Source organism: Falco naumanni, chromosome 7, assembly GCF_017639655.2.
Source record: "Falco naumanni isolate bFalNau1 chromosome 7, bFalNau1.pat, whole genome shotgun sequence".
In the NCBI taxonomy this organism is placed as follows: domain Eukaryota; kingdom Metazoa; phylum Chordata; class Aves; order Falconiformes; family Falconidae; genus Falco; species Falco naumanni.
The window spans coordinates 61,548,748-61,574,493 of NC_054060.1; the positions used below are offsets into that span (position 1 = coordinate 61,548,748).

A 25,746-nucleotide genomic window follows, 5' to 3' on the forward strand; every position below is an offset into this window, starting at 1 on the left:
GCTATTGTAATTTCATCGGGAAGATGAAACATTTCTACAGCTGTGTTAAAGAGTAAGAGTTTCACTGCTTTAACTTCTGCTGTAGCTCAGCTGTACAATTAAGTTAGCAATATAAAATACTTGCACAGGAGGTTCAGTTGGTGAAAACCTTTATACAAGTGTTTGGACTAGCTTTAAATAGACCTAAAGCTAGTGCGGTTTTATTTTTGTTAATAAACCTCTTAAGAATTAGGTAACTACTCATCAGTTAAGTAGTTATTTACTTACCCTTTCTGTTAGACACATAAAGCTGGACATACATGTAGGACAAAAAGGCTGAAACTCTTTACCTCTTACTGAAGACTTCTGCCTTTACAACAGAACGCGGTGGGAGGCTTGGGATGGCCAAGTGGATACAGGCCAATGCTGAAGATACCAAGAACCACATCTTTACTTTCACGATAAATTCACATTTAGAAAGGCATAGTGAAATAAGGATAGGGCTTGGTACACAGGGATAAAGTCCAAAAATATTTATTACAAAAGGTAGTTTTTACGTCTTAAACACTTGCTTTTTTGGTTTCAGAAACGAGTTCTGCAATTCTGGTATGTACCGCATTTTATATTGTAGGGGGGAGAAAGGTCCAGAGGGGAGTAACATGGAAGAGCCATTGGTTCAGATAATGAACATTTCCAGCTTCCAACAGTTAACGCATCAAACTGAGAGATCCCTATGGATACAGTCTGCTCCTATTCAAAGTCACGTATCATCAACATCAGCAGTGTTGTCATTATCGCTGGCCACAAGGACCTCTCTGTTCTCATATGTCCAGAACCCATTCAGATCAATTAGAATGCTGGTAACAGTGTCTCCTTGACTGCTATTGATCAAGTCTTGAAGGGAGATTTTGTACGGATCCTTTGGCTTCACCATATCAAAGATTTCATCCTATGAAAGAAAAGTCAAATTGGGGAAACTCCCCACACACACACACACATTAATGATAATAATAACAGAATAATGGCTACTTTATGCCATATACAGAATGATCTTTGGGTAACGGTGACACCCACACCAAGTTACCAAAAAAAAAAAAAAGCACATTAAAAAAAGCACTGTTCAGTCCCAAATCATGTAAGATACAAAGAACAGTTGGCTACCAATAGTAGCAATGTGCTCAGCTCCCGCATCTTAATAATTGGCTTTCTTGGGGAGGCTTTGGCCTCAAATTGGCAACATGAAACTCAGTTTGCTTGTATGAGCAAGTTTTACAGAAGCTCTTGTATTTATTTAAGCACTAAAACTGCTAAATGTAAAGTAGGCAGTAACAAAGTGTTTTATAGACAGGTTTTTAGTCACCAGTCTTCCCCCACCTCTAAGGGATGATCCTGAACCATAAAATAGACATAATGAGTATCTTCAGGTGTGAGAAACAGCAACGTGTATTTAACAGGTACTTTGTCTGTTAGTAAGGAAACTACTATAACAGCTGCATACCAGATTTCTTACAGAGCAACTACTGAACAGAAAGATATTTTCAAACCTGTGAGTAGGACAAATCAGATCATCTCTGCTACTCTGCACATAAATATATGACCTAGAAACTATGATGTAAGTACATTATGAAATGCTTATTCAAGTATTTCACATAGTACTCTATTCAGTAAAACTAACCTTGACATCCTGAAAAGAAACCGGTTCTTGTCCATGGATTTTCATTTGTTCCTGAATAGCCTAGAAAAAACACCCAGAAAAGTTACGAATAGGTAGTGCAGTATCACACTAATACTATATGAAACTTTTTAGTGCTTCTGCATCTTAAGCTGTATTGCCCTGTAACAAAACATTCATGTTACAGCTTGCAATCAACTCTTCCACAGGTGAGGCTGGGGTGACTTAAGGCATCATCAATGCTACCTATCTCTGGCTTCACAGTTCTTAGTCAGTATGGTAAGAATCCAACTTCCATTATGACCAGTGTTTGCGCACACTGCAAATGGGATATGCAGCCACTTGAATATTATCACTCAACACTCAAAGCTTAAGATAGTAATACACTCAAACCAGAAGGTTCAGTTTGCTGACAAAGTGTGAGATACAGGCTAGGGAAAGAGAAGGGAAGAGACCAACCAGCAGACAGACAAAGCAGTGTGGCTACTCACACTTTCCAGGATTTTGAAAATGGAGCTTATATTCTGGTTGATCAAACAACATCATGATGGAGACTATGGATTTGTCTATTTGAGCATCTGTCCACACATGCAAGGGTCCCCCCAGCTCATGCCATAAGCGGACATTTCTCACTTTGAGCAAAACAGGATTCCCTATTAGTTCTTTTAATGTGGTACTATTTAAACAGCTGCATCACCAAACCTCTGCCTGCAAGCAACAACTATGAACAAAACTGTTTCACTAGTGTAAGTTGCATAGCCTTGTCAGCACAGCTGGATCAGCACAGCCTCTGTACATGCAGACCTACCCACCTTACGCTAGCAGAAAAGCAATTGTTCAGACTCAAAAGGAACTGTTCTGATTAAAGGAAAACTTGGAACATTCAATTTCCAAAAGTTTAAAGGAGGGACACATTTTGGATACGATCAAGTACCTGCTGTAGTCCCAAGCCACAGAGTAAGTATGTACCTGGAGACATGTGCAAAAATAGCTATGCCACAGCACCTCATACAGAATTACCTTGTTAAATTGCTCTTGTGTTAGAATTACTTTAGTGCTACAAAAACACTAAATTTGATGTTTTTGTAAAACTACATTAACAACATTTTACTAAAATCAGAGTCAGAGACAGTTGATATGGCCCCTGGCCTCCCTCCTCCTACTGCCATGAGAACAGAAGCAGAGAAAGCGGTGGGAATGGTGAGCTGTAAAAGCAGGGAGAAAGGATGAGTCATGGCTTAATTTCCCTAGGACCTGACCCTAAGTATTGCCAAGTCTTGGCCTGACAGCTGCCCATCAAGTGTACAACACAGCTACAACTGCTAAACAAAGTTCATGGTGAAGTTCAAAAGGCACATGCAAAAATCCTGCCTGCACCTGCAGCAGAATAACCCCATGCAGCAGTACGCTCTAGGGGCCAGCTGGCTAGAAGCAACTTGGCAGGAAAGGTGCTGGAGGTCTCAGTGCACAAGAAATTAAACAAGAACTTGCAGGGTTCCTTGGTAGTGATGAAGACAGATAAAATACTGGGCTGCATTAGGACAAGCATAACTAGCAGGTTCAGGGAGGTGATCATTCCTCATGACTCAACATTTGGATGCAATACTCCAGATGCAGCCTTACAGCTTTGGGCTCGCCTTTATGAGACACTGGCAAACCAGTGGGAACCCACAGAGGGCTATCAGGATGACTGGGGAGGCTAAAGCACAGCAAAGCTGAGAGGAGAGGCTTGAGACAGGGATTCATTCACCTAGAAAACAGAAGGCTGCAAGTGGTGGAGGAAATCTAATTACTGTCTTCAACTACCTAGCAGGTTGTGAGAGACAACATGGCAAGACTCTTCTTGGAGAGACACAGTGAAAGGGCAAGAGGCAGTGGACACTGACTGCCACGAGAGGTATTCCAATTGGGCAAAGATGAAAGAAAGGGTGAGTCAGACACTGGAAGACATTTCTCAAAGAGGCCACAGTCTCCCTCCTTGGAGATACCCAAAACTGTCTAGGAGAAGGCCCTGAGCAACTTGACCTAACCATGAAGCTGACCCTGCTCTGAGCAGACAGTGGGAGATGGTGACCTCCAAAAGCCCATTCTACCCTATGTTATTTGATGGTTCCAAGGCACTAAAAGAAAAAAAAAGTTGTGGTTTGGGGTTTTTTTGTTTGGTTTGGGTGTTGGTTCTTTTTTGTTAAAAACAAATCAAGAAAAAAAAAAAGGAAAAGAAAAAAAATAAACCCTTCTTTTTTAGAAAAGGTCGTCCAGGTAAGAAGTCTTATTTTTACAGAATGGTTGTAGTCACTATCAAAGTTCATGTTCAACTAGAGACTTATTACAATATAGAAATAATGTGGATATAAGATTATGTCTTGAGCAGGCCTGAATGCTTTACTTAATGAGCTGAATGAAATACGTACCTTGTTTGTCATACTTTAAGCATATGACTAAGTACAATGGCATTGTTTATTTTTACAGTTACAATACAAAGATCCATAAAAAGAATACAGAAAATTCAAGTGCTTGTCCCTGTGTCTGAATAGGTATCACTGAAGGAATTTTGTATGTGAAAAAAGCATCACACTCAAAACTCAGGCTAAACCATTCACAGCAAAGATACCACTTTATTGCATCATATTTCCCCTCCCAAGATACCTCAGGTATGTATTTAAAAAACAAACACCCACCCACCCAAGGCAAAACAACAAAACATCTGCTCCCCCAAAAAACCAAAACCACCACAAGCCAGAACAAAAAACCCCACTCACACACAAAACACAATTTTGAGGAATACTTCACAAGCCTTAGGTTAATTTTAACAGCAACTAAAAAAAAAAATATAAGCTTATTTTACGTCCGTTTTGGGAGTAACAGATAAAAATACAGAATATAAAAAAAATGCAAGAAGCTTTCTGCAATCAACACATTGAATGAAAAATCCCACAGCTGTACAGACCCATCACTGCCTTTCATTATTTTCATCTCTTCTACTGAATTTTAGGACTACAGTGGAAATTAAAACCATGGCCAATGACCAGTTAGAACCGTAAGAGATTTTAACAGGTAATCATTAGGCAACTTTGGACAATTTCAATTAAAAAAGAAAATATTTTTCCTAAACAAAAAACCCCAGTTAATTTCACCTGCAGATAAAATGTCGAAAATACTTTTTGAATTCTTTCCAAGTTTTGGAATATTATTTTTTTAATATTTTAAATCTTCTTAGAAGTAGTTACCAGCCTCCCAGTGGACAGTAGTAATTTAAAGTGATTTCCTGCAGATCTGCATGCAGAAGCACACAGGCTATAACACTATAAACACAGAAAATGGCCTACCTGTACAAAAAGACTTACCCTAAAGAAATAATTAAGGGAAAAGACATTCAGGTATCCTTTGTTCTCTATATCAAGCAGTTTGAAAATATATTGCAGAGCTGCAGGCTCCTTTCTGTTTTCTAATGCAAGCACAAAGTCCAGGTAGGTTTTATAGTCCTAAAAGTAGATACAATCATGTTTATTACAGTCTTCTTTCAAAATTGATTTTGCAAGCAGGAACTCTATAATTGGCAACTATTTCATTGTAGGGGATCACTCTATTTTCTGAAAAAGACAACATGAAACAGAAAATGGCTCCTACCACCGACATGAACAGAAAGTTAAGTTTTTAATGATTGCTGACAATAGGAATACCTGCCATTTTACAAGTAAAATACATTCCAAGCATAAATCCAAATTAAACATGCTATATACACTTCTTAAACAATGTTTAATACATCTTTAGAGTGCTGCATGTACACAACTAGTGAAGAAAAGCCATATAAAAGGGTTTAATTACCACAAATTATATGCCCAGTGGCAGTAAGCCTACCGGTACCAAACAGTGAACTATGCAGCCAATCGAAGTATATAATCCTCAGACCAGAGGAGGTAGTTTGGAAAATCATTTGTGATGTCTACTAAAGCTTCTACCACATATGTATCACACTTTTTCATTAGTACTGATTCTTGGTTTCCCAATCAAGGTATAGTTGTGACAAGGACAGAAATCCTTCAGTCCCATGTATATAATAACCCCGTCTACCTTAAACACCAGAGTTGTGCTGCCATTCAGAAGGAACCCACAAGGATGGAAAAAAATGGGCTGACAGGAGCCTCATCAAATTCAACGTAGGAAACACAAAATCCTGCATTTTGGGAGGAACAACCCCATGCACCAGTACATGCTGGGGACTGACTGGTCAGAAATCAGTTTTGCACAGATGGACTGGGAAGTCCTGATGGGCAACAAAATTGAACATGTGCCAGCAATGTGCCCTTGCAGCAAAGGCTGCTGACAGCATCCTGAGCTTCACCAGGAACAGCTTTGCTGGCAAATGGAAGAAGGTGACCTTGTCCTCTACTCAGCGCTGCTTAGACCACATGCAAGCACTGGATCCCGTTCTGGTCTCCCCTGAACAAGAGAGAGGTGGACTTACTGCAGCAAGTCCAGTAAAGAGCAACTAAGAGTGTTCCTCATGACCTCAATGATTCTGTGACTCTACAAAAAACTGCTAAGGCAGCAGGAGAAATGCATAGTGAATTTGCAGTTTATCACTTTTAGAGTTCAGTTATCTGAATGCAGGCAACAGGAGCAGCAATATATTAAGTAAAGCTTTCAAAATAAACATAGATACAAATTTTTATTTTAACTTTAGTTAGATTTCCCATTTTTCACAGGTATGGAAAACTTACAACAAAACCACTCTTGTCTTCATGAAGAAGTGGACAGGTTAGCTAACTTGCACTAGTCTCAAATGTACCACTTGTCTTTGGTTCTCCTTAAAGAAGTACACGTACCTAAAAAGCACCGCTACATCCATGTATTTTTTCAACATGTCCTTTATGTTAATGAATGTACAAGCAGCTTTATTCTAGGCTGTCTGGATTTTATATCACTTCTGCTTTTCCAGAGAAGCAACTTGTCTTTAAGCCATGTCGCGATCGCTTTGGTGTTAAGAAAATTAATTTTCTAATCTGCGGCATGGTCATTTGTGTGCACAATGATAAACAAAAGTTACTTTAAATCAAGCTACTTTTAATTTTAAAGATACTGATTATGAGACATTTCCAATCTCAATAAGCCAAACCTTTTATATTGTGGAAAAAAAAGGAAATATGTGATTACCATTTCACCGTCATAAGTTAAGCATTCCTGAAAGACACGATCCAAAAATATGTTGGTCAGAGTGCCTGTGCCATATCGGGACAATTCTTCTTTGCTGAGCATGCCATTGTGATCTTTGTCAAGGTTTAAGTACTGGCCTAGGGAGAAGATATAGAGGGCAAAACATAATATACCTGTATCAGCAAAGAACTGTTTCAACAGAGAAAGAAAATTTAGCGCTTTTTAAACATTTATTTAACTTTCATCATAAAGTTAAGTGGGAATATGCTAGATCCACAATAATATTCATAGAGCATCATAAATGAGCACAGAGCATGGAGGGAAGGGAAGTGGGATTCCCATAAGGTGTTAATAGTTCTACCCTAAGGTAACAGCTCAAAAGTAAAGGCTGGGTATAAACAGATAGGAGCAGAAGGTTAAGACTGTATTTTTAACAGATCTGCTGTAAGCATGAAAAAAGAGCTAAAAGGTAACACAAAAGCATGAATAGAACAGTCAAAATAGAAGTTTACAAAGGATTTTTGCACATTGTGCAACCAGCAAAAATGACAGAGGATAAAACTGGTAAAGAGTAACAGTGGAGAACTGAAACTGTAAAGAAAGTCAGGAAGATATACCATAAGGATGACTATAGGAGTTGGAAAGACAAGTTACCAGGAGGATTTAAAGAGACAAACTTGGGAAAAATAACACTAAGAATGTGACTAAGTCATTGAAAGCAGGGGGGAGGGGGGGGGGGGAAGGGGAAAAAAGCACATTCACATGTAAAAGGAACCTACCATAAACTCTTAATGCAGAAGGAGCAGAAAACCAATTTGTTTCCTGACTTTCTTTAGAAAGTTCTTCATCCCTTAACTAAGTGAAACATAAAGTTAGAATTCAGAAAGAATAAATTAAAATACAATAGTATCTGCTAAGAGAGCTTTACCTCCAGTAAGTCATCCAGGAAGCTGCAAGCTAAAATATCCTGTATCTTTATCTTCCCTGCAGCAAGAAACGGAAAACACATTTTAACAGTTACCCAGCTACATATCCATTTAACTGTTCTCATTTAGGTAGTTCTACTTAAGAAAGAAGTATTCTGAGAAGAAAGAAAATGCCTTTTTAAAAAACCCAAACCAACCAAACCCAAATTCTAACATCAAGGATAAGGCTGTAATTTCAGAGCTAAAATGAAAATAGCTTTTAAAATGACTGAATAAAACTAGCCTGATATTGGCAGAAGAGGAATTAACCTCAAGCCTTAAAAGCCAGGAAAAAAAAAAGTGAGCATGCAACATCAACTCAAAATGTAAAATAAAAAAATGCAAAGAAAGCATACTTAAAACATTTTTTGGAGTAAGAATCTCTTAAGTGACGTGATATTTTTACATCTTCAGAAACTCAGATATGTCACAAAGCTAACAGGACAGAATGCACTTCTGCTGGCGTAGCTTTCACTGGGGTGCAGACACTGCACAAAGAGCTGTGCAAAATAATGGCATTATAACTTCACACACCCCCTCTATGTGAATTAACCGGCCTCAAGACACAAGGGGAGAAGTGCCATGGCTTTTACGTCAAGCCCACAAAAGACTCATACCAATGACTGTCCTCCATAGATGATTAACAGCACTCCCCTGAATACGATTGAACCTGGTAGCTCTGAAAAATACCTGGGTCTACGTATTGACCCATGGACTGGGATATCAAAACCAGAACTGCTGGAAAAAGTATATGGTTACAACAGATTGGGAAGAGGTAATTACACCGTGTTTGTAATTACCTCTGCCAGAGGCTACTGCCTACACAGCTCTGATGTTTTCAAGGGGCACAGCTAGATCTTGAAATCACATGCAGTTTGTGACCTAAATCAAGGGCATACAAAAAAGCAAACTATTGTCTGAGAGAGCCACATGTGTAATAAGGATTAGCAGCCATAACTGCAAACCTTGTCTAATGAGTTTACCTGATATATACAAATTTAATCATAAAAGCACATCACAATAACCATCCTTGAGTACTTCCACAGTTCTGTGAATGTTCTGCCAAGCAGCAAAGTTGTTAGTTGCTGTGTTTTCTATTCACCCTAAACACTTATAAAATTAGCTACTGCTAATGATGCATTATGATGGAACAATACCGTATTTTTTTAGTTTCTATGAGTTAACACTATAGTAACAGAACTGATGGGTATCTCATAGAAATTCATTAGCTGTAGAAGTAGATTATTAACCCATGTAAAGACTCATGTCTTCAGTGGAGATTAATCTTCAAATACAAGATTGCTGAACAAAAGCCTACAAGGACAACTACATACTCCTTTGAAAGCATAAGTAGCTTTGGTGGAAACATTTAAAAAGTTAAATACTCCCACATATTTATAATTCTGAAAACATGGACCTACCTGTTCTGAGAGGATCCAGAAAGAAGAAGAACTTCCTAACTGCTGTGCAGACATAGAAGGAGTAAAAAGATTTTTCTAAACCATCCAGTTGTGGCAAAGTAGGGATAAGTTCTAAAATGTAGTTTTCTAAATCCTGCAGAATTTAGAAAGAAAAGAAAATAAATTTGAAACACTACTATTGCTGCATGTTTGCTGTATGCCACCCTGACTTTCAAGCATATTTTGTGAAAAATACAATCCTGCAATAATGCAGGAAAGAGCAGAAAAGCAGGCAGAAAAGCTTCTGTCTCTGTGCAAGAAATCTTAGGTCATATACACGTACATGTGATACCATGACTGAAACAGTTTACAAATAAAGCAGAACATTAACAAAGCAGATGATGTTTACATGTAAATATAAATGCATTCAACTGTACCTTTTTCAAATACCAGTGCGTAAGTCCTAATTGGATTATCCTATTGCTGAATATTCTTGAATAGATCTTTTTTAAGTAGAGTGGTAACTACAACCTTCTTATTTATTTTATAGTATTAAGTTAGAACAGGAGAATAATTCATTAAGGCCCACTCTACCCATCCTTTTCTGTGATTTCTACTATATCCTACTGAATCTAGAGAAGTGCTAGTGACACGAAACCGTGGAATCTACGATTTCTTTTTCAGAGCATTACCTGTATGTTAAAAAGGCTAGCAGCATTCTTGCCACCAAATCTCTAGAATACAGAGACTGCTACTTCATTGAAACAAGCGTGTCCACCCCCAACCTAGTTTATGATACAAGCTTTTACAAGGTAAGACTGGAAGAAAACTGGAGCCTTTCTGATGCTTTGTCATTTGAGTAAAGACAGACACTAAGTTAATCAAGAATTTACTTACTGATTCTCTGAGGTAGCCCTGTCCTGCCACGTCATATAAACTGAGACCTATTCTTGTCTGATGAAGCCATACTGCAAAACAGAAAACAGAATTATAGTGCAAGAAACCTAGGGGTCTTCTGAGGCCTCACCAAAATTTGAAGTTGTTATAAAGGCCACAAGGCACTGCTGGATGTTAAATGTCTCTCAGTATTACCCATTTCTCTGAGATTTAAGCAAAGCCATGATATGTACCAGCCCTGCTTCAAAACACCATTTCAGTCTCTAAGTTGGTAAGAGTCACTGGTGATATATGGTGCGCTGTGGCCAAGACTGCCTTATAATGGACAGATGTGAGAAACAGCTGAGCAGACAGCATTTTCTGTGGTATGCAGAATCGTACGGATTCTCTCTTGCTGACCTAGAGACATGTGTGGCAGCACATTTTCAGTGCATTAGAACCAGCTGTACAGTGTCATACACAGACTGCTTGTCAGATGGCTACAGCCCCTTATGCACCATGAGACGCTGCAGCTACAGCCAAAGGTCCTGCTCTCTCTTCTGAGTTACAGCAGGACAAATAGAATAGCACAAGCATCCATTTTTGCAGTGAGAAGGGGCATCAATCAGACAATCTATTGTCTGTACACGCTTGTACAGGGACAACATGCTTGAGGCCATTGTTAAAGCACAGTAACAGAAATAGCGTACAGATTAGGCATAAAAACTATTAGTCACACACTCAATGTTAAATTTAACATTAATTTTATGAAGACACAGTTTAAAAGTTCCTCCTACAAAATATGAGCTTTCTTCATACCAGTATTAATCTCTTCAAGGTGTTTGTCAAGGTAGACTGAGTATCACTCAGAGATGACAGAGGTTATACGGTGAGGCTGTTTCTTCATTGGCTGAAGTTTAAGTTTAAGGGTAAGTGCACCATACACCCTGAAGTGATTCAAGACACTTCTACTAGGCTTGACTTGTTTTGACAAAGCCAACAGACTTGATCACCTTGCTGCCTGAAGGGGGGAGCATTACTGGAGGCAGATGGTGCTTTGGGAAATGCTTTGCCATTATCCAGTTACTAACTTTACCATTCTCTTGTGACCTCCCAAAGGACTTTGTGGATCATTAAGAAAAAGGAAGAAGGGCTGTAATCCAGGGACTGTAGGAAATACTCCAGCTGGAGGTAGAAAGGAGAAAGACAGAATGCTACATGTTCTGCACAAGTATATGAATGTGTACATGCAGCTATTCCTAAAACTAACAGGCACATACAAGAAAAAAACCAAAAGCTCATTAATGAGTTCAGCTGGTTAGAGAATACCGTCACATCCCTGAGGCACAGCGGTTTAAGATGTTTTAACCTCAGGGTGATAGGGGCTCTTCCCTGCTGCAGCACCATTCTGGAGGCTGACTGCTCTGCTGCATGAGCTTCAAACTAAGGTGAAATAAGACACTGCACTGCCCCAACTTGGACCAGGCCAAGCAGCTGCAGAGCTGACTCCATCATCTACCACTTTCCTCTCCTGTCAGTGCCACACTGAAGGACATTTAACATTAAATACAGATGGAAATCACTAATTCCAATCTAAAGCCTTTCTTTTCAGTCTTCCTTTAATACCTGGCTCGGTTTTCAGCCCTCATACAGAACGCTGTACAATAGAAATGATCTCAGCTACTGCACAGACTTGCTACTAGGCTAAATTTATTAGGCAATTCCAATGCTGTAAGCTAGAAAACACAAAGACCTTATTCAACTGACCCACGAGGGACTTGCAAACACACACTGTAATGGAACCTTATGGTGGCCAGAGTCTGAAAATGAAATCTGATTGAGATGGGACATAACAGAAGGCTTCTTGTCTCTTAGTTTGGTGAGTCTTTTTGGTTTTGTTTGTTGGAGGTTTTTTAGGTTTAAAAAAGGTATCACCATAAATACACAAGACTTAATATTTCTGGGTGAAATAACTGAAATAAAGAGCTCTGAATGAATCTCTGTTGTGCCCATATGGGTAGACCTTTTCGAAATACATACAGTTTTCACAGACTTCTTCTCAAGTCTCCTACCCTGCAGCTTATAGGTTTGCTGTTTGTTGCAAATGGCCCTATTACTCCTTTCTCGCATAAACTGCCCATCTACTCACCAGTTTCCTGCTCAACACATCTCTCATCTCTTGCACCAAAAAAGCTTAAGTTAAACAAGCTGAGCTGCTCTGGGGAAAGGTGCCATTCTTCCCTCTTGAAGGCTCTACCAGACCTAAGAGCACAGTAGCCAGGGGACAAGGCAATGAGGCAACCTTCCTTTCTGTGAGCCAGCTTCACCTTTTTAAACAATCTAATCCAGATATTTAAAAAATAAAATCGCATTTTTCAGCCCAAGTGGTTATTTAGAATGAAAAATAGCTGAAAATACGGTAAAGCTATAGTGACAAGCACAACGACATATTGACATACTTGACAAGCACAGTTAGAAAACGTAGATAACACTGCTATGCAGAAGGAAGGAAAAAGAACAAACAAAGCTATCTGCCGGACAGTCTGATGACAGCGGTTAGGATCACACTTGCCACATAGCTTTACTGTTTTGTTCTTCGCAGTACTGCCTGAATAAAGGAAATCAGAATAACAATACATATATATACACCAAATAGATCAAGAATATCTCAGGCTGACAGAAGACGCGGATTTCAGAGACAGGGTGAACTCCCACCTCCTAGTAAGCAAAAAAATCCCAAGCCTCCAGGAAAACATGATTAGTAATCAAGGGCTAGATCTCACTGCTGTTGAAGAGAACAGCAAGTAACTAATAAAGCTTAAAATAGCCTTGAAAATAAAACAACAACTTATTAACACAGACAAAGCATCAACTAACCTTTTCGCATGACATAATTGAAGAACTGCATGATAGATATCCTCCCATAAGGATCATTATGGAGTAATTTAGCAAAGATCTTAGCTGTGAAGAACTGCCTGCAAAACAAACACAGAGCTACTCCTACACATCGCAGTATACTGCACTCACAGATTCATTTACAGTATCTAGAACCTGTGACACTTTACAATGCTGTTTTAACAATATAGAACGTGCTCTGCGTATGCAACAATGTTAATTTGCTACATTACACCCATCAAGTGGGATCCTGCCAAGTAACAATGGTAAACTCAATAAAAAGCAGCTGCTTTTTCTGCTCATGAGGCTCTGCAGTGATGTGGGAGCTTTGAGAGCTTTCACTCACTTCTCTGTGGTACAATACATCTGGTAACTTCCAATCTTCTACAACAATATGCACATAAAAGGAACGGCCAGTACTGACACCTGATCTGCTTCCGCCCAAAACTCAATCACAAAGCTACGTGCACAACAGCAGTCGCCAACAGGAGCATAAAAAAATGGAATATTCACTGTATGGTGTACACAGAACATCTGGTAGGAAATCTTCCATCATAAAATATTAGGGAAGGCTGAGCAGTATCACTGGAGACATGATTTCCTCTTCAAATACAAAGTGTGCTGTTTACTGGCCACTAATATCATAAAAATGCTCATGCTGATAAGAATTTCTTCTTCAAAAGGATGCAGTACCCATCTTGCAGACATCTTTATAAAAAATTCCCTCAGAGATGTAGGGCAATACACCTTTGCCAGGATGCAAAGCAACTAGTTTATCAATTACTATACGGACATGACTTTACCCCACCATTAAACTGCTTCCATCTATTTTAGGAACTGAAAGTTACAGCAGCACTTAGGTTTAGCCGAAGTAAGCATATACAAGAGAAGTAAGCCTTACTTGCATTTAGGTCCAGCTTTTTCACCAACTTTCAAGAAGTTCTCATAGTTGATCATTGCTTCTTCCCCAATCATTGGTGATGTCTGATGTTTGTCCAGTAGAAACCATAGATTCTTAAAAAGTGTTTATATTTAGTTAAGAAGGTATCTCTCTAGAGATGTCAATGTGCTTATGACAGAGCATTTAAGAAACACAGCAAAATGTGGTTTTGCTGCATGGTTATCTCAGTTTATCAGTACACATCATCAGTTCAGCCAGAAAAGCAAGCAAGCAATTATTTCCACTGCTCTAAACTGGTGTTAAAACACAGACACACTCTCACTCACTAGGATTTCTAGGATCATGCTCCTTTTGTCTTTGCACTACAGTAAACTCAACCATCTTTGGAGTCTCTCAGTGATATATAAAGAGAATTTATTTCTTCTTGGGCCCACTAGGAAAATTGTTGGAATGTGCTAGAAAACCAGAAGCCATTGATTTAGTCTTCATATACATCATAATGAGGAAGCTTTGTGCTGACATTACCAGCCCAAGACTGTGCAGCACTTCAGCTTTAGCTAGTAGTTCACAACCAGCCAACATGCCTAAATACAAAGGACCTTAGCACAGAAAAGATTCTGTTGACAGGAGATAATCAAACTCTGCAGAAAGAGAAAGTCTTGTCAGAAGCCATTACGAGACATACAGAAAATATTTTCTTACCTGCAGCTCTTCGTTATCCAACAGCTCCCTACTTTTCCTTTGCAGAAAGACTGCTCTAGATTCTTCTCTTAATTTCTGAAGCAAGACTTCGTCTTCAGCTGGCAGCTAGAACAATTGTGATGTTTTAATTTTCTGTACATGTACAGTGGCAGCATTCAAAAGCTACAAATCTAGCAAGACTCTTAGGTAGTCCTGACTCACACGCTCTGATAAAGCTGTTTACCTGATAGAAAATAATGACTTATCTACCAGAATGCTGCACGGCATCTGCTTCTTCTATAGGGATAGCACTTGCATACTGTCTCAAACTATTTCAGTATCAAAATACTTAAAGCAGGACATCTTTAACATGAGAAACAGAGACCTACTTATACCTGATAAACCACTCAGTAAGCATTTTCCCACATTTGCAAGGCAGGAAGGCTCATGCATAGAAGACACTTACTTCAGTGTTTTTACTCAGGAGGAAGCAGCACTTTCTATTTTGTGGTAGGCCTGGCTCTCAAAAGCATGTCTACTAAACTTGTTTTGGCCAACAAAACAGATGGAAGAACACTTAGCATGAAAGATGTTTATATGCAAAGCTGTACAGCACTACCAGAACTTGGATGGTTGCATAGGTATTCATCAACTGAAACAGGTACTTGAGAACTTAATCAACAGAAACTCATGATTCTAAGGAAAATGAGACCATGTGAGATTAGACAGCAGCTGAGTGGCCACATGCAGAAGTGTCAGCAATATCATGATGTTGAACCTGCGCTCCACATTCCCCCATCCCAATCTGATTCACTTTACACATAAGTTGCCGGACCAAGCGCTTTTACTAGATGATGCAAGCAACAGACCTATCTTTAGTCTGCAAGACCAATGACACACCACTTTCACGAAGCAGCCTCCCATCATGTCCCAACAGAAACAGGGAGATATGTATTTGTAACATTGGTATGTCAAAATTTACTTAAAATAAAAAGTTTCTCTGAAAGAGAAAGAAGACTTCCTATCTTCAGTTAACAGCCATGCCTATTGCCTGATTAGCAAACTATTTCATTGCCTTTGATGAGATGCTTACTAATTATTTGAAATGGCTGAAATCTACAATTATACAAAACAGAAAATAATGCTTCGCAATCTACATCATGCAGATTTCAATCTACTTAAGCTACTGAAGCTGTAGTGACCCTTTGAATAAGCACAACTTATTTTATAACACAGAATAGCCTCTTATTGGAGTTTATCTGGATACCTCACTTACCCTGTAGTAAAATCGCGGTATGTTCATATATGATGTATTGCTACTTTTTCTTCCTCCTTTCCATTCCATGTAATATTTTGTGAACAATTCCATTTCTTCATCTTTTAGCTCTTGCTCACTCTTTTTAGCTGATTAACATAGAAAAGAATTTTCACGTTGTACTCCTGACCTTCAATGTAGGAAGGAGCTTGAAAAACGGAGTTAACGCTGAGGGTTATACAGCTAAGCTGTTTAGTAACACAAATACAAGGTGGAAATTGATAGAGCACAGGCCTATTATGTAAATTACATAACAGACATACCAAATATGTCATGTATGAATATCTAAAAAGCAGCACTTTCAGTATCTGCACACGCCTGAGCCTCTGTAAGGGTATGTGATTATAACAGATACATAGCTACGACTGACTGAGCTACAGCATTCCTCGTTTACAGTGTTGTTTACAGCATCGTTTTAGCTACTGCTGACCGCACACAGCAGCACAGAACCACCTTTTGCTCTGTAACGTCAGGGACACCACCACACGCCAGCAGAGGCTTGCACAAGCTCTCTGCGGGCTCGCTCACGATTACAGTTGCCAGCCGAAGCTGTCGCAGGGGTGTGCATGTACCCCCGCCACCCAGCCCCCACAGCGCCCCTCAGCCCCGCCCGGCTCTCACACCCCCCCCCAAAACAAGGGCGCTTGTTCCTCCGCAGAGAGCCCGCGGCCTGCCCGGTGCCCCCGCCAGCCCCCGCACGGGGAGCTAAAGCAACGGGACAGGCGGCCGCTCGCCCCTGCCCCCGCCGGGCCCGTCACGGGGCTCACCCGCGGGGGCACCCGCCCGCCCCGCCAGGCCGGCCCCGCCTGGGCCCCCCAGCGCTCCGCGACGAAGAGCGCCACTGCCGCCCGGCCCCGGGCACTCACGGACGCGGCGGGCGGCCAGGCGGCCCCGCAGGCTCCGCTGCCAGTCCATCTCCCGGCCGGCGGCCGCTCCCGGCCCCCCACCGGCCGGCCGGGCCCAGGCGCACGCGCGATGCCCCCTGCCCGGCGCACCTGACCCCGCCAGCGCCGCGCCCGCAGCCGAGATGGCGGAGCGAGCCCATCCGCCCTGACAGGGCGCGCGGCGCAACGTCACGTCCCGCCCCGCCCCGCCCTGTGCGACGCGATTGGCTGCCTGTCCAGGCGCGGGCTCAGCCGCGCTTCCGGCGTGGTCGTGGGCGGGCGTCGTGCGGCCGTCTCCTCTGCGAGCGCCTCCCTGCCGCTCCGCCGCCTGCGGCCGCCGCGCCCCGAGCAAGGCAGGCCCGCCCCGAGCGGTAAGGGTGCGGCCCGCGCCGGGACTGCGCCTCGTTGCGCTCTGGCGGGTAAAGGGGGATGGGCAGGCAGCCCCAGCTGAGGGCCGGGCCGCTGTGCGCGCTGGGAGTTGTAGGCCAGGCGCGCCGGGCACCGGGCAAGCGACGTGAGGCCCCACGAGGCCTCCTCATGAGCCGCCTCAGCTGCCTGCCCGGCTGCCGGTGAACCTCTCGGTAACTGCATTTATAACCTAACGTTTGCGTGGGATTTCACTGTAAAATTACCACCAGTGGTGTTGCTCTGTGTCTTTGCGGCAGTGTCACCAAGGGTTTATAATTGGGGAAACCAGTTAAATGGAAGCTTGTCACAGGTTGAAAAGTATGAGGAACCGAGGTAGGAATCCCGTGCTGGGACTGCTTGAGGGATCAGGGTTGAGATTCCTGACCTGAAATTGTTGAGTTACTTTAAACTTCGTGTTTGCAGGCATGCAGCTGTAAATGTGACAGGAAAACACAGAGTAGGTCATGATATTGCATTGTTATGTTTATTTTTATTTTTAGGAAACCTTCTGACTCGGATGAAGGCAGGAAGAAAAAACCCACCCTTTTCACCTGGCTGCATCAGAATTGCCTGGCTGCATACAACAACTCAGTACTCATCTTTACTGTAACCAACAAACAAAAATTATAAGCTGCAAAGCATCTTCTCTAGAAAGAAAGATATCCTCGTTTTGGATGAATGTTCTCACAGTCTAAGAAATTGATTTTTGTGGAAAAAGAAATTCACAAGTTTTTGGTTTTTTAAGAGGCAGAAAGGACTGGTAGAACAAGCATTTTGAAACTGAAGCTTATACAGCTTGACAGCCCTTGGGCTTTTATGATAAACATCCCCATACAAACTGCATTTTCCCTTTCATAAGTTTGTTGTATACAGTGAGCTAATAGTGAGGTGTTTCTTCATGTCATGGCATTCTTTTCTCAAACTAGTCGACAGAGTTTTCAGGCTTTACTGTGGAAATGTTGTACATTCTGGTCTGTTTCAAGATGCCAAAAACTGTTTGCTGTCTCTTTCAACATCCCCAATAGGGAAAAGATTACCTGTTTGAGTTTTGTAACATCTTCCAGCACTGCGTTACCAGTGGATCTCAAAGGAACTGATGGCTTTCCTACCAAGAAAGGGTCTGAAATTGAATATGAAGAAGAAAAAGGATGGGATGAGGAAACTAAAGAAATATCTGAAAGGCAAGTCCACTTTTCTTCTTCTGTTGGAGCTCCAAAGAAGCAGTTAATGAGTCAACTTCTGTCAAGGCGTAAGTTTACCAACATACAGCCTCCAGAAAAACCTTTGCAAGCTGAGGAATGGAACAGACTGAAGGATAGCTTTCGAACACCTGAAATATTTGAAGAAGTGATGTTTAACAGCATGGTCAAGTGCAACAGCCCCATTGATGTGGCTAAGTCCTTGCTGACCCATGTAGCAAACAGTAACGGTGACATTGCATATAGTTTGTTGGTCAAATATCTGGCGTTGTGTGTCCAGCAGGGAAAAACTACAGAAATTCGTGATGTGTATGATATAATGAAAATCAGATTTAAGATTTTAGAAAGTGGGGCTTATACCCTTATTATCAGGGGACTGAGTAATTCAGATCAATGGAGAATGGCCTTGACTCTTTTGGAAGAAGTAAAAAAGGCGATGATTCCCTCACGGGCAAACTATGAATCCTGTATCATAGCAGCCAGCCGTCATCAAGAAATGAACCTTGCATTTGAACTTTACCATGAAATGTTGGCTAAAGATTTGGTCCCAACCTTGGATATCCTGCAGGCCTTTTTTGACTTCAGCAGGGGCATGAAAGGTGCTGAGTTACAAAAAGAGCTGTTTGGTATGCTCTTATATTTGAGAGACAACCAAATATACCCTCACAAAACATTTATGCAGAGTATAAAGCAATGGTTTGAAAGGTAAATAATGTTTCAGTAGCAAACTCCAGTTCATGAAAATGGAATTCAGATTGTTCCACAGATGAACACTAATAAGATCCATCAATATCTTATTTTGGTTGTTGCTTCTTCATGAGACGTGCATTATCATGAAAACATGCATTTTATTTTTGCTTCCAGTTTGCTGTTAAAGTGTAAAATTCTTACTGATTTCACCTTTTCTTGAAAGATGTTGCCTGTTAAATATTATTCTTTGGTACAGAAAGTAGGAAATTGTATATCCAAAATATCCAATTTCATCTCTTTCTGGCGTTGGTACGTAAGGAATATTGACAGGTGCGAAGGTTTTTCCTGTAATCTGTCAGAGTGTAAAAGTTGTAAGTTATTTGAAAATTAGATAGTTTCTCTCTTTAAAGGAAAGAGGTAGCAAAGTTAGCTGAGGTTAAGTGAAGATTAAATGCTGACTTTGTATGGAATAATAGGAGAGGAGTAATCTCAATAGGCTCTTTGTTTTAGCACAGTATTTAGCAAGCCATGCACTTTGTTTTCATGAATAGTGATGGTCAGACTCCGCAAATTACAAGTAGTTAACACTGCACGTGCACAGTGTAGTTCATCTGGGCCCGTTGCATGTTTGTGATGCTGCTGTATGTGAGCCCATCTATGATATTTTTTTTTTTAAAATTGTTGACTTTGATTTATGTGAGCTACTCATCCCTTTTACAAGTTAGTCCTCCTGGACAGAAAATATGGCTGTGGAAATGCACTACCATTATTAGAACAGGTTATACTGCTGTCCCCTAGCTATTCCCTGGGAACAGCTAGGGAGCAGAGTAGGCTTCAGTCAAGATGAACTGGTTTAGTGGGTGAAAATCTGTCATGGGATGCTATTTTCCCACCGAGTAGAGAAGGACTTGTGTGTGCTGCATGTGCAGGAAACTCAACATAATAAAACAGACCTTGGCAAGGAGACTGCAGGGGTAGTGAGTATGTAGAAAAGCTATATATTGCTTGTGTTTAATGGCAAACCAGTGCTGCAAGCTGAAGCTAGGCAAACTCCTGTTTGTGTCTTTAATACCGTTTGACTGTTGGAACAATTCATGAAAGATTGTAGTAAACTCATGTTTTAGATCTATGTTGGCCTTTTCCTTGAAGGAAGGGGTTTCAAATGTGAAGAAGAAACAAAGTCTGTAATAGGGGAATGAAACTAGGTGATCAGTTAGCTGTTTGGCTTTTATCTGTGAACTAGTAAAAAATGCTGTTTTACTTGTGTTCCAGTTGCTAGTGCTGAAGTGGTATATGCTGGTGTTGAAAATAAATAAGCAATTTACATGGAGTTCCCAAAAAGAAATAGAATCTGATAACTTCTAGCACTGTTAGTTTTGCAAAGATGATGCAGATTGGGAGGTAACTTTTCCTGACAAAGGAAACTGATGGTACAGTATGCACAGAAGTGAGTATGCCTTGTGAGTGTAACTGAATAGGTGTTAGTTTAAAAAAAAGATTCTTCTGAAGAGCAGACCAGCACTGACTTGTACTAGTGCATAAAGCCAGATTCAATACAGAGATCTGAGTGTGCAACAAAGAATCACGGTATTTTTCTGTTGCCTGTTGTCTTTATAAGAAAAGAACCATTATGTGTCAGCTTGAGGGATGCGAAAGGAGGGCAGAATCAGGATGGTTGTTCCAAAGTCCGCAGCCTGTGTGTGCAGCCTATGATAATAAATGCAGTCGCAAAGGGAGAAGTGTCTGCAGTTGCATGTTGGCATAGGTATTCCTATTTTGTAACCTATTCTGGTTTGGATCTTGTGGGTAAAAAAAAAAGGAATGTTTACTCCAGCACGATGATGGTGATGGTGCTGATAATGATGTGGAGTCAGAAAGTCTCAATGCAGCTCATTTTGATATGAGCATATTTTTCTTAATCTCTCAGGATGACACCTGCATAGAAATCTTGATTCCTGCTTTACCATCTGGTTTGTGAGGTGGTTTATGTATGTAGGACAGCAAGTTAAAAATTGTCAATGCGGCCTCTTTATTTGTATGGTTCTTAATATTTGAGGACGACATAAATTGGGGAGGTTGATGGTGTTAGTTCTCTGCATGTTGTTAAATGCTGGTTCTTTATATAATATTTTTGGGCGTTGATAAATTATATATGAATCTTTTTATGCTTTCTTTGCAGGGTAGATAATTGGTCTTTTACTTCTAAATGTTGACCAAAATAGAATAATTCTTAATCTGTTATTCAGGTATTGTTAAATATGAATCTGATGGTTTTATTTATCTTTCCCTCTGTACATACTAGCATACCAGGAGGGAAGTGGAGAGGACACCTGACCAACATTAAAGACAGGTAAATGCAACACTTTAATTAAAAGAATAATCAAGACAGCACCTCACTATCTTGAACTCTTCTTTCATAAATGTAAAAACCAGCTTCCCTTATATAAGAAAATATTTTCATTCTTGAGGATAGGAACCTTTGTTGTGTACATACGATTTCCCAAACTCCAGTTTCCAACTCATTCTTGTGCATTAAACAAGACCCAACATGCAGATTTGGAAAGGAGTTAGGCTAAGCAGGGCCAAGGCAGAAAAACACAGGGAAAAGTAAGAGCTGCCATTTTACTGTTTAGGAATTAAAGACTTACTTTTTTGCTTGGCTTTATAATACCATTGTTTAACATACCTAACAAAGCAGTTTTGAAGTGTAAATGGATGCCTTCTTGAAAATTGGTACTGTTCACATACTGCAGTTAATTCGTACAGATGGGAGGCTTCTCCCTTCCCACCTGATTTTTAGAGAAGACAAGGTAATTCTTATGTTAGATTTTCACAGGGATAACTTGGGTATGTGTTTCTATTACAGCACAGTTTTCTTAATGCCTGTAAATTCCTATATTAAATGTTAATCTATCTGAAACCTGGTTCTTTGTTTTTGTAGCAATTTGGCAACTATAAATGTATTAATTATAAGAAGGTCTCCAATGGATTATTGGGGTTTTTTGGTGGTTTATAAAAATACACCATGATGCATAGTCTGAAGTAAAAGCACAAGTAGAGTCTGTTGCTTTGAAGTCTATGAAAGAACAGCATAAATCACTGCCTTAAGAGTAAGGGTCATTCACCGTAAAATTGATTATTAATACGTGTGTGTTGTTACTGTACTGTATTATAATTCACCAAATTCTAGACAACTTTTTTTCAGCCTTTAGAGTTTTAAGATTCTAAAGTTGATTGGCTTGGATAAGAGGTAGCTTGTTGTCTTGCTGTCTAAACTAAGGAAAAGGCCTTAAGGTATCTCTGAAACTCATGTGGTGTTTGTTACTAGACTCATCTTTGTAGTTAGCATAACTGATGTCTTAAAACGCGAGTCTTGAGTTTAAAAAAATCCAGAGCTATGTTTTCCTAAGTGAGTTTGACAATTTATTAGGCTTATTCATAGGTTATTCTAATTTTGTATAAATACTGGCAGTTATATCTCAGATGCTTATTTCCAGGGTATTTTCTTCTTTATCTAGCACTGAGCTCCTAGCTTCTTTGAGCTGTGGTAATTAGAGGCTTGAAACCCCTGCATACAAACCTTGACGTTTGAGGACCATTTTAAATTGAGAGTTACAAAAGCTTTGGATTTCCAAGGTCAGCTACAGAAAGCTGCAGCTCAAGTTTTTGAGCCTATGTTCAAACTACTGTAGCATGTGTGACTTCACGCTTGGTATGTAGGTGCCATGATACTCCAAATCTATCTCAGAAAAGTAGTCCTTCAAAAATGTAGTTAAATTGTCAGGTAGCTGTAAGCACAGCTGTATATCCTGCAGATGTGAAAGGCTTCTGTGTGGGAATTTCTTTGCATGAAATCCTAAAATGATCAATCAGAAGTTACAAAATTTGCAAGGTAATTTGAAAGGTATGGTTGCAAAAAAGCAGCAATTAGACTTGCCCAGTCTTGCAAGATGATGAGTGTTTCTTTTGCCTGTTTTGCCTCTGGTCCCTTTGGGCATCCACATTGCAATTTCACAAGAAGAAACTGGCTTCAGGAGCTTTGCTTGTTGATAGGTTGGGGTGGGTTGACTTGTTGGGGTGTGGGGAGATCTGTTTTTGTCAAGTAATTGGAAAGTGGTAGTTGCAGAAGGATCTACATTAACTATGGGACAGGTCCTTAAACTTTAGGCTTAATGATTTTGAAATAGTCTTGTGACGGTTCATTAGGCCTTCTCTGTTGCCAAACTGTGAAGTTCCTTAATGCAATTAGATATATTTAATGGTAACTTTACAGCTATATGAGCAGTCAGTCTCATTGCTTATATTAATATGTAAGCCAAGCCTGCAGTAGTCACAGTGGCTTGAGCCCCTGGAGCGTATTGTTTGTATGCAGCACTGAATGTCCTTTGTTGGAATTCCATGCGTAACTGTTTTGATTTAGTAAATGCACTGTCAGCATTGCAATTAATGCAGTCTTGGCTTTTGGAATGTGCATTAATGTATACTAGAGAATTGGGAGAATTTAACATTTCTGATTGCCACGGTTTTAGAAAATAACAACTTGGCTTTGGCATCTCTAGGATATCTCTGTGGAGACAGCTGGGGAGAATAACTTGTTCCATTTTAACACTTAAAGCTCAAATCCTGTGATTCAGTTCTGAGATTGTGCTTGTGAAAATAAGATATTTGGATGGATTTCGAGAAGAGTGGTTACTCCTTCCGTTCAAACTATGCCCAGCTGGGTCAATATAGGCTTCTGAACAGAGCAAGACAGAAAGGAAAAATGTGAAACATCAACAACATACCCTGCATATAAGAGAAGCTTAAGTGGGAGCAAGTGGCAAAAAAGTCGTTGTCGGGAAGAACCAAAGACCCATTCAGACTAAGTGTCATTTTATTGCCTCTTGGAGAAGCTACTAGATTCTGCTTATTTTCTTGGTACTATGACTGGGGTGTCCAGTCTGGTTATGAAGATACAAGCTGGATCTCATGTCTAATGTTCTTGCAGAAGGGCTTGAGAACAGACAAGACTGACTGTGAATATCCTTAGTGTATGTTGATGTCCTATTTGACTATTTCTTTTTCCTTTTTCATGTAGTTTCTAGGTTTAACCCACAATCAGAGGTGCAAGTCAACAAGTCTGCCCATGAAGTCTATGTATATTTGTAGGTCATTGGTTTGTCATTAGAAAGTATCTGCAAAACCTTCAGTTAAGTTTGTAGCAGGGGGAAAAAAAAGAGGTTTGTGTAGTTTGCAATTCAAGCGCAGAGATGCAGGTTGTTTTGTCTCAGTCCTCCACTGTTACCCCACCTTGCACACTGGTTCTGTGGTGGGCCCAGAGGTTCATGGTAGTGATGCATGACATACATTTTTGACCTGGGTATGGAACTGTGCATTGTATTGGTTAGGTGTTTAGTTGATAGGGGCTAATGGGAGAGGCAATAAAGAAAGGATGAACAAGTGGGGTGTGGAAGTGATGACAGTTCCAGTTGTATTTCCTTCAGATGATGTGTTAGGGCAGAGGTTGTGGCTGTGGAACATGAAACAACAGAAAAGGTGAGATACTAAAAAATATGGTTTTTTCTTTCTCTCAAGATACTGTTCTGGGGGATCATACAAAAATCCAGAGGTGGCCAAGGAAGTTAGTCCTGTCTTGTTTTGCATCCTGAAATTATGCATGTGCTGTGCTAGCAGGCTGTAGGAACAAAAACCCAACTCATAGCAGTTGATGTGGTTCTCATGGTTGTGGTTTGTTTTAATGGCCTTTTCCTGTGCTGGGGAGTTTTTGTAGCACTAAGTTGGTTAGACAAAAAGTTGTGCCTCTTGACTGGCATGGATCTGTGTGTTCTCTGTAGCATTGCCTCACTTGTGCTGTTCTGGAAGTTTTTTTGGGATCTACTATGACATGTTAGCACTCTTCTTGAGGAAACTTCTAAAGAGTTTGAGGTCTGTTTTTTTCACACCCCCTATTGTTCTGTTCTGTAATCTTTTATGATGGATATCCAATCTCTTTTAGTGTTAAAAACATGCAGATTAGTGGAGAGTTCTTGTATGTGTCAGAGACAAAACAACATATGATTTGTAGAACCACAATTCTTATCGTAGCTGCTGGCCCTGCAAGAGGGAAACTAAGAGTACTGAGAAGTGGATGATGTGAAAGATAAATGAAACTGTCCTGGTGCTGCATGAATCGTACAGTCACTGACACGGCTGTGCATGGTGGAGTGGTGTTTCTGGCTCTGGGAAATGAACACTAAATGATGGCATTGGTTGACTGTAGCTGTAGAGGTTTTTCATCTGCAGCAGTCCACATTCCTAGATCCATGTGAGGATATTTAGCCTGTGCCACAGAGCAGGAACGGAAGTTTCTTAGCAATAAACTAGTGGTTAGTTACCAGGAGTTACCAATATAAAGCCACTGGCTGTTTGGGTGCAGTCAGCCTGATACTGGAAAATCACTGGTGGAACTGGGCATCATACAGGCATGTAGTGCCAGCGTGACTTAGTGTTGCTGTGGGCTTTCAGAGCAAACAGTATTTCTGTTTTAGTCACAGTGCACTCAGTCTGTTCACTTTGACCACCTTTGAGAGATCTGAACAGTCTTAGCCTAGAAATAAGGGGAAGTCTAATAGCGAGACAAGTGGCACAAAGGCAGTAGTCTTCCTCATTATTTGCTTTCCAACCATACAGCAGATTTATGTTACCTTTTCCTTCTTTCTTTCCTTCCTTCTTTTTGGTGAGGTTATTC

At 40.4% G+C, this 25,746-nt stretch overlaps 2 protein-coding genes across 3 annotated transcripts in view; one reads left to right on the plus strand and one right to left on the minus strand.

The window, feature by feature from the left end:
* Window positions 1–497: 497 nt before the first annotated feature.
* Window positions 498–16,843, minus strand: PPP2R3C (protein phosphatase 2 regulatory subunit B''gamma). The gene is made up of 13 exons (XM_040602263.1): window positions 16,705–16,843; window positions 15,800–15,927; window positions 14,545–14,649; window positions 13,843–13,955; window positions 12,924–13,021; window positions 10,068–10,138; window positions 9,192–9,324; window positions 7,734–7,789; window positions 7,585–7,660; window positions 6,806–6,942; window positions 4,996–5,133; window positions 1,655–1,714; window positions 498–928 (listed from the first exon to the last, which is right to left on the minus strand). The coding sequence occupies exons 1-13, from the start codon at window positions 16,751–16,753 to the stop codon at window positions 740–742; spliced, it is 1,353 nt and encodes a 450-aa protein (XP_040458197.1). The 5' UTR covers window positions 16,754–16,843; the 3' UTR covers window positions 498–739.
* Window positions 16,844–16,968: 125 nt separating this feature from the next.
* The window catches only part of LOC121091939 (protein only RNase P catalytic subunit), a 53,230-nt gene continuing 44,452 nt past the window's right edge, over window positions 16,969–25,746 (plus strand). Inside the window, exons 1-3 of one of the 2 annotated variants that reach the window (XM_040602261.1) lie at window positions 16,969–17,093; window positions 17,631–19,034; window positions 21,322–21,369. In XM_040602261.1, the coding sequence (XP_040458195.1) occupies window positions 18,034–19,034; window positions 21,322–21,369 (1,049 nt within the window). In that variant the 5' untranslated portion in view covers window positions 16,969–17,093; window positions 17,631–18,033. Of the gene's footprint in view, window positions 17,094–17,153; window positions 17,304–17,630; window positions 19,035–21,321; window positions 21,370–25,746 lie in introns of those variants that run through there. The other variant, XM_040602260.1, reaches the window with a different exon arrangement.

Excerpts from the sequence above, each read along its gene's own strand:
- PPP2R3C (XM_040602263.1), bottom strand. The coding sequence starts at position 16,753 with ATGGACTGGCAGCGGAGCCTGCGGGGCCGCCTGGCCGCCCGCCGCGTC. Across the intron at positions 15,928-16,704 it reads CCTGGCCGCCCGCCGCGTCC|CTAAAAAGAGTGAGCAAGAG; the intron begins GTGAGTGCCCGG and ends TATGTTAATCAG. Across the intron at positions 9,325-10,067 it reads AGGGCTACCTCAGAGAATCA|GATTTAGAAAACTACATTTT; the intron begins GTAAGTAAATTC and ends TAAATTCTGCAG.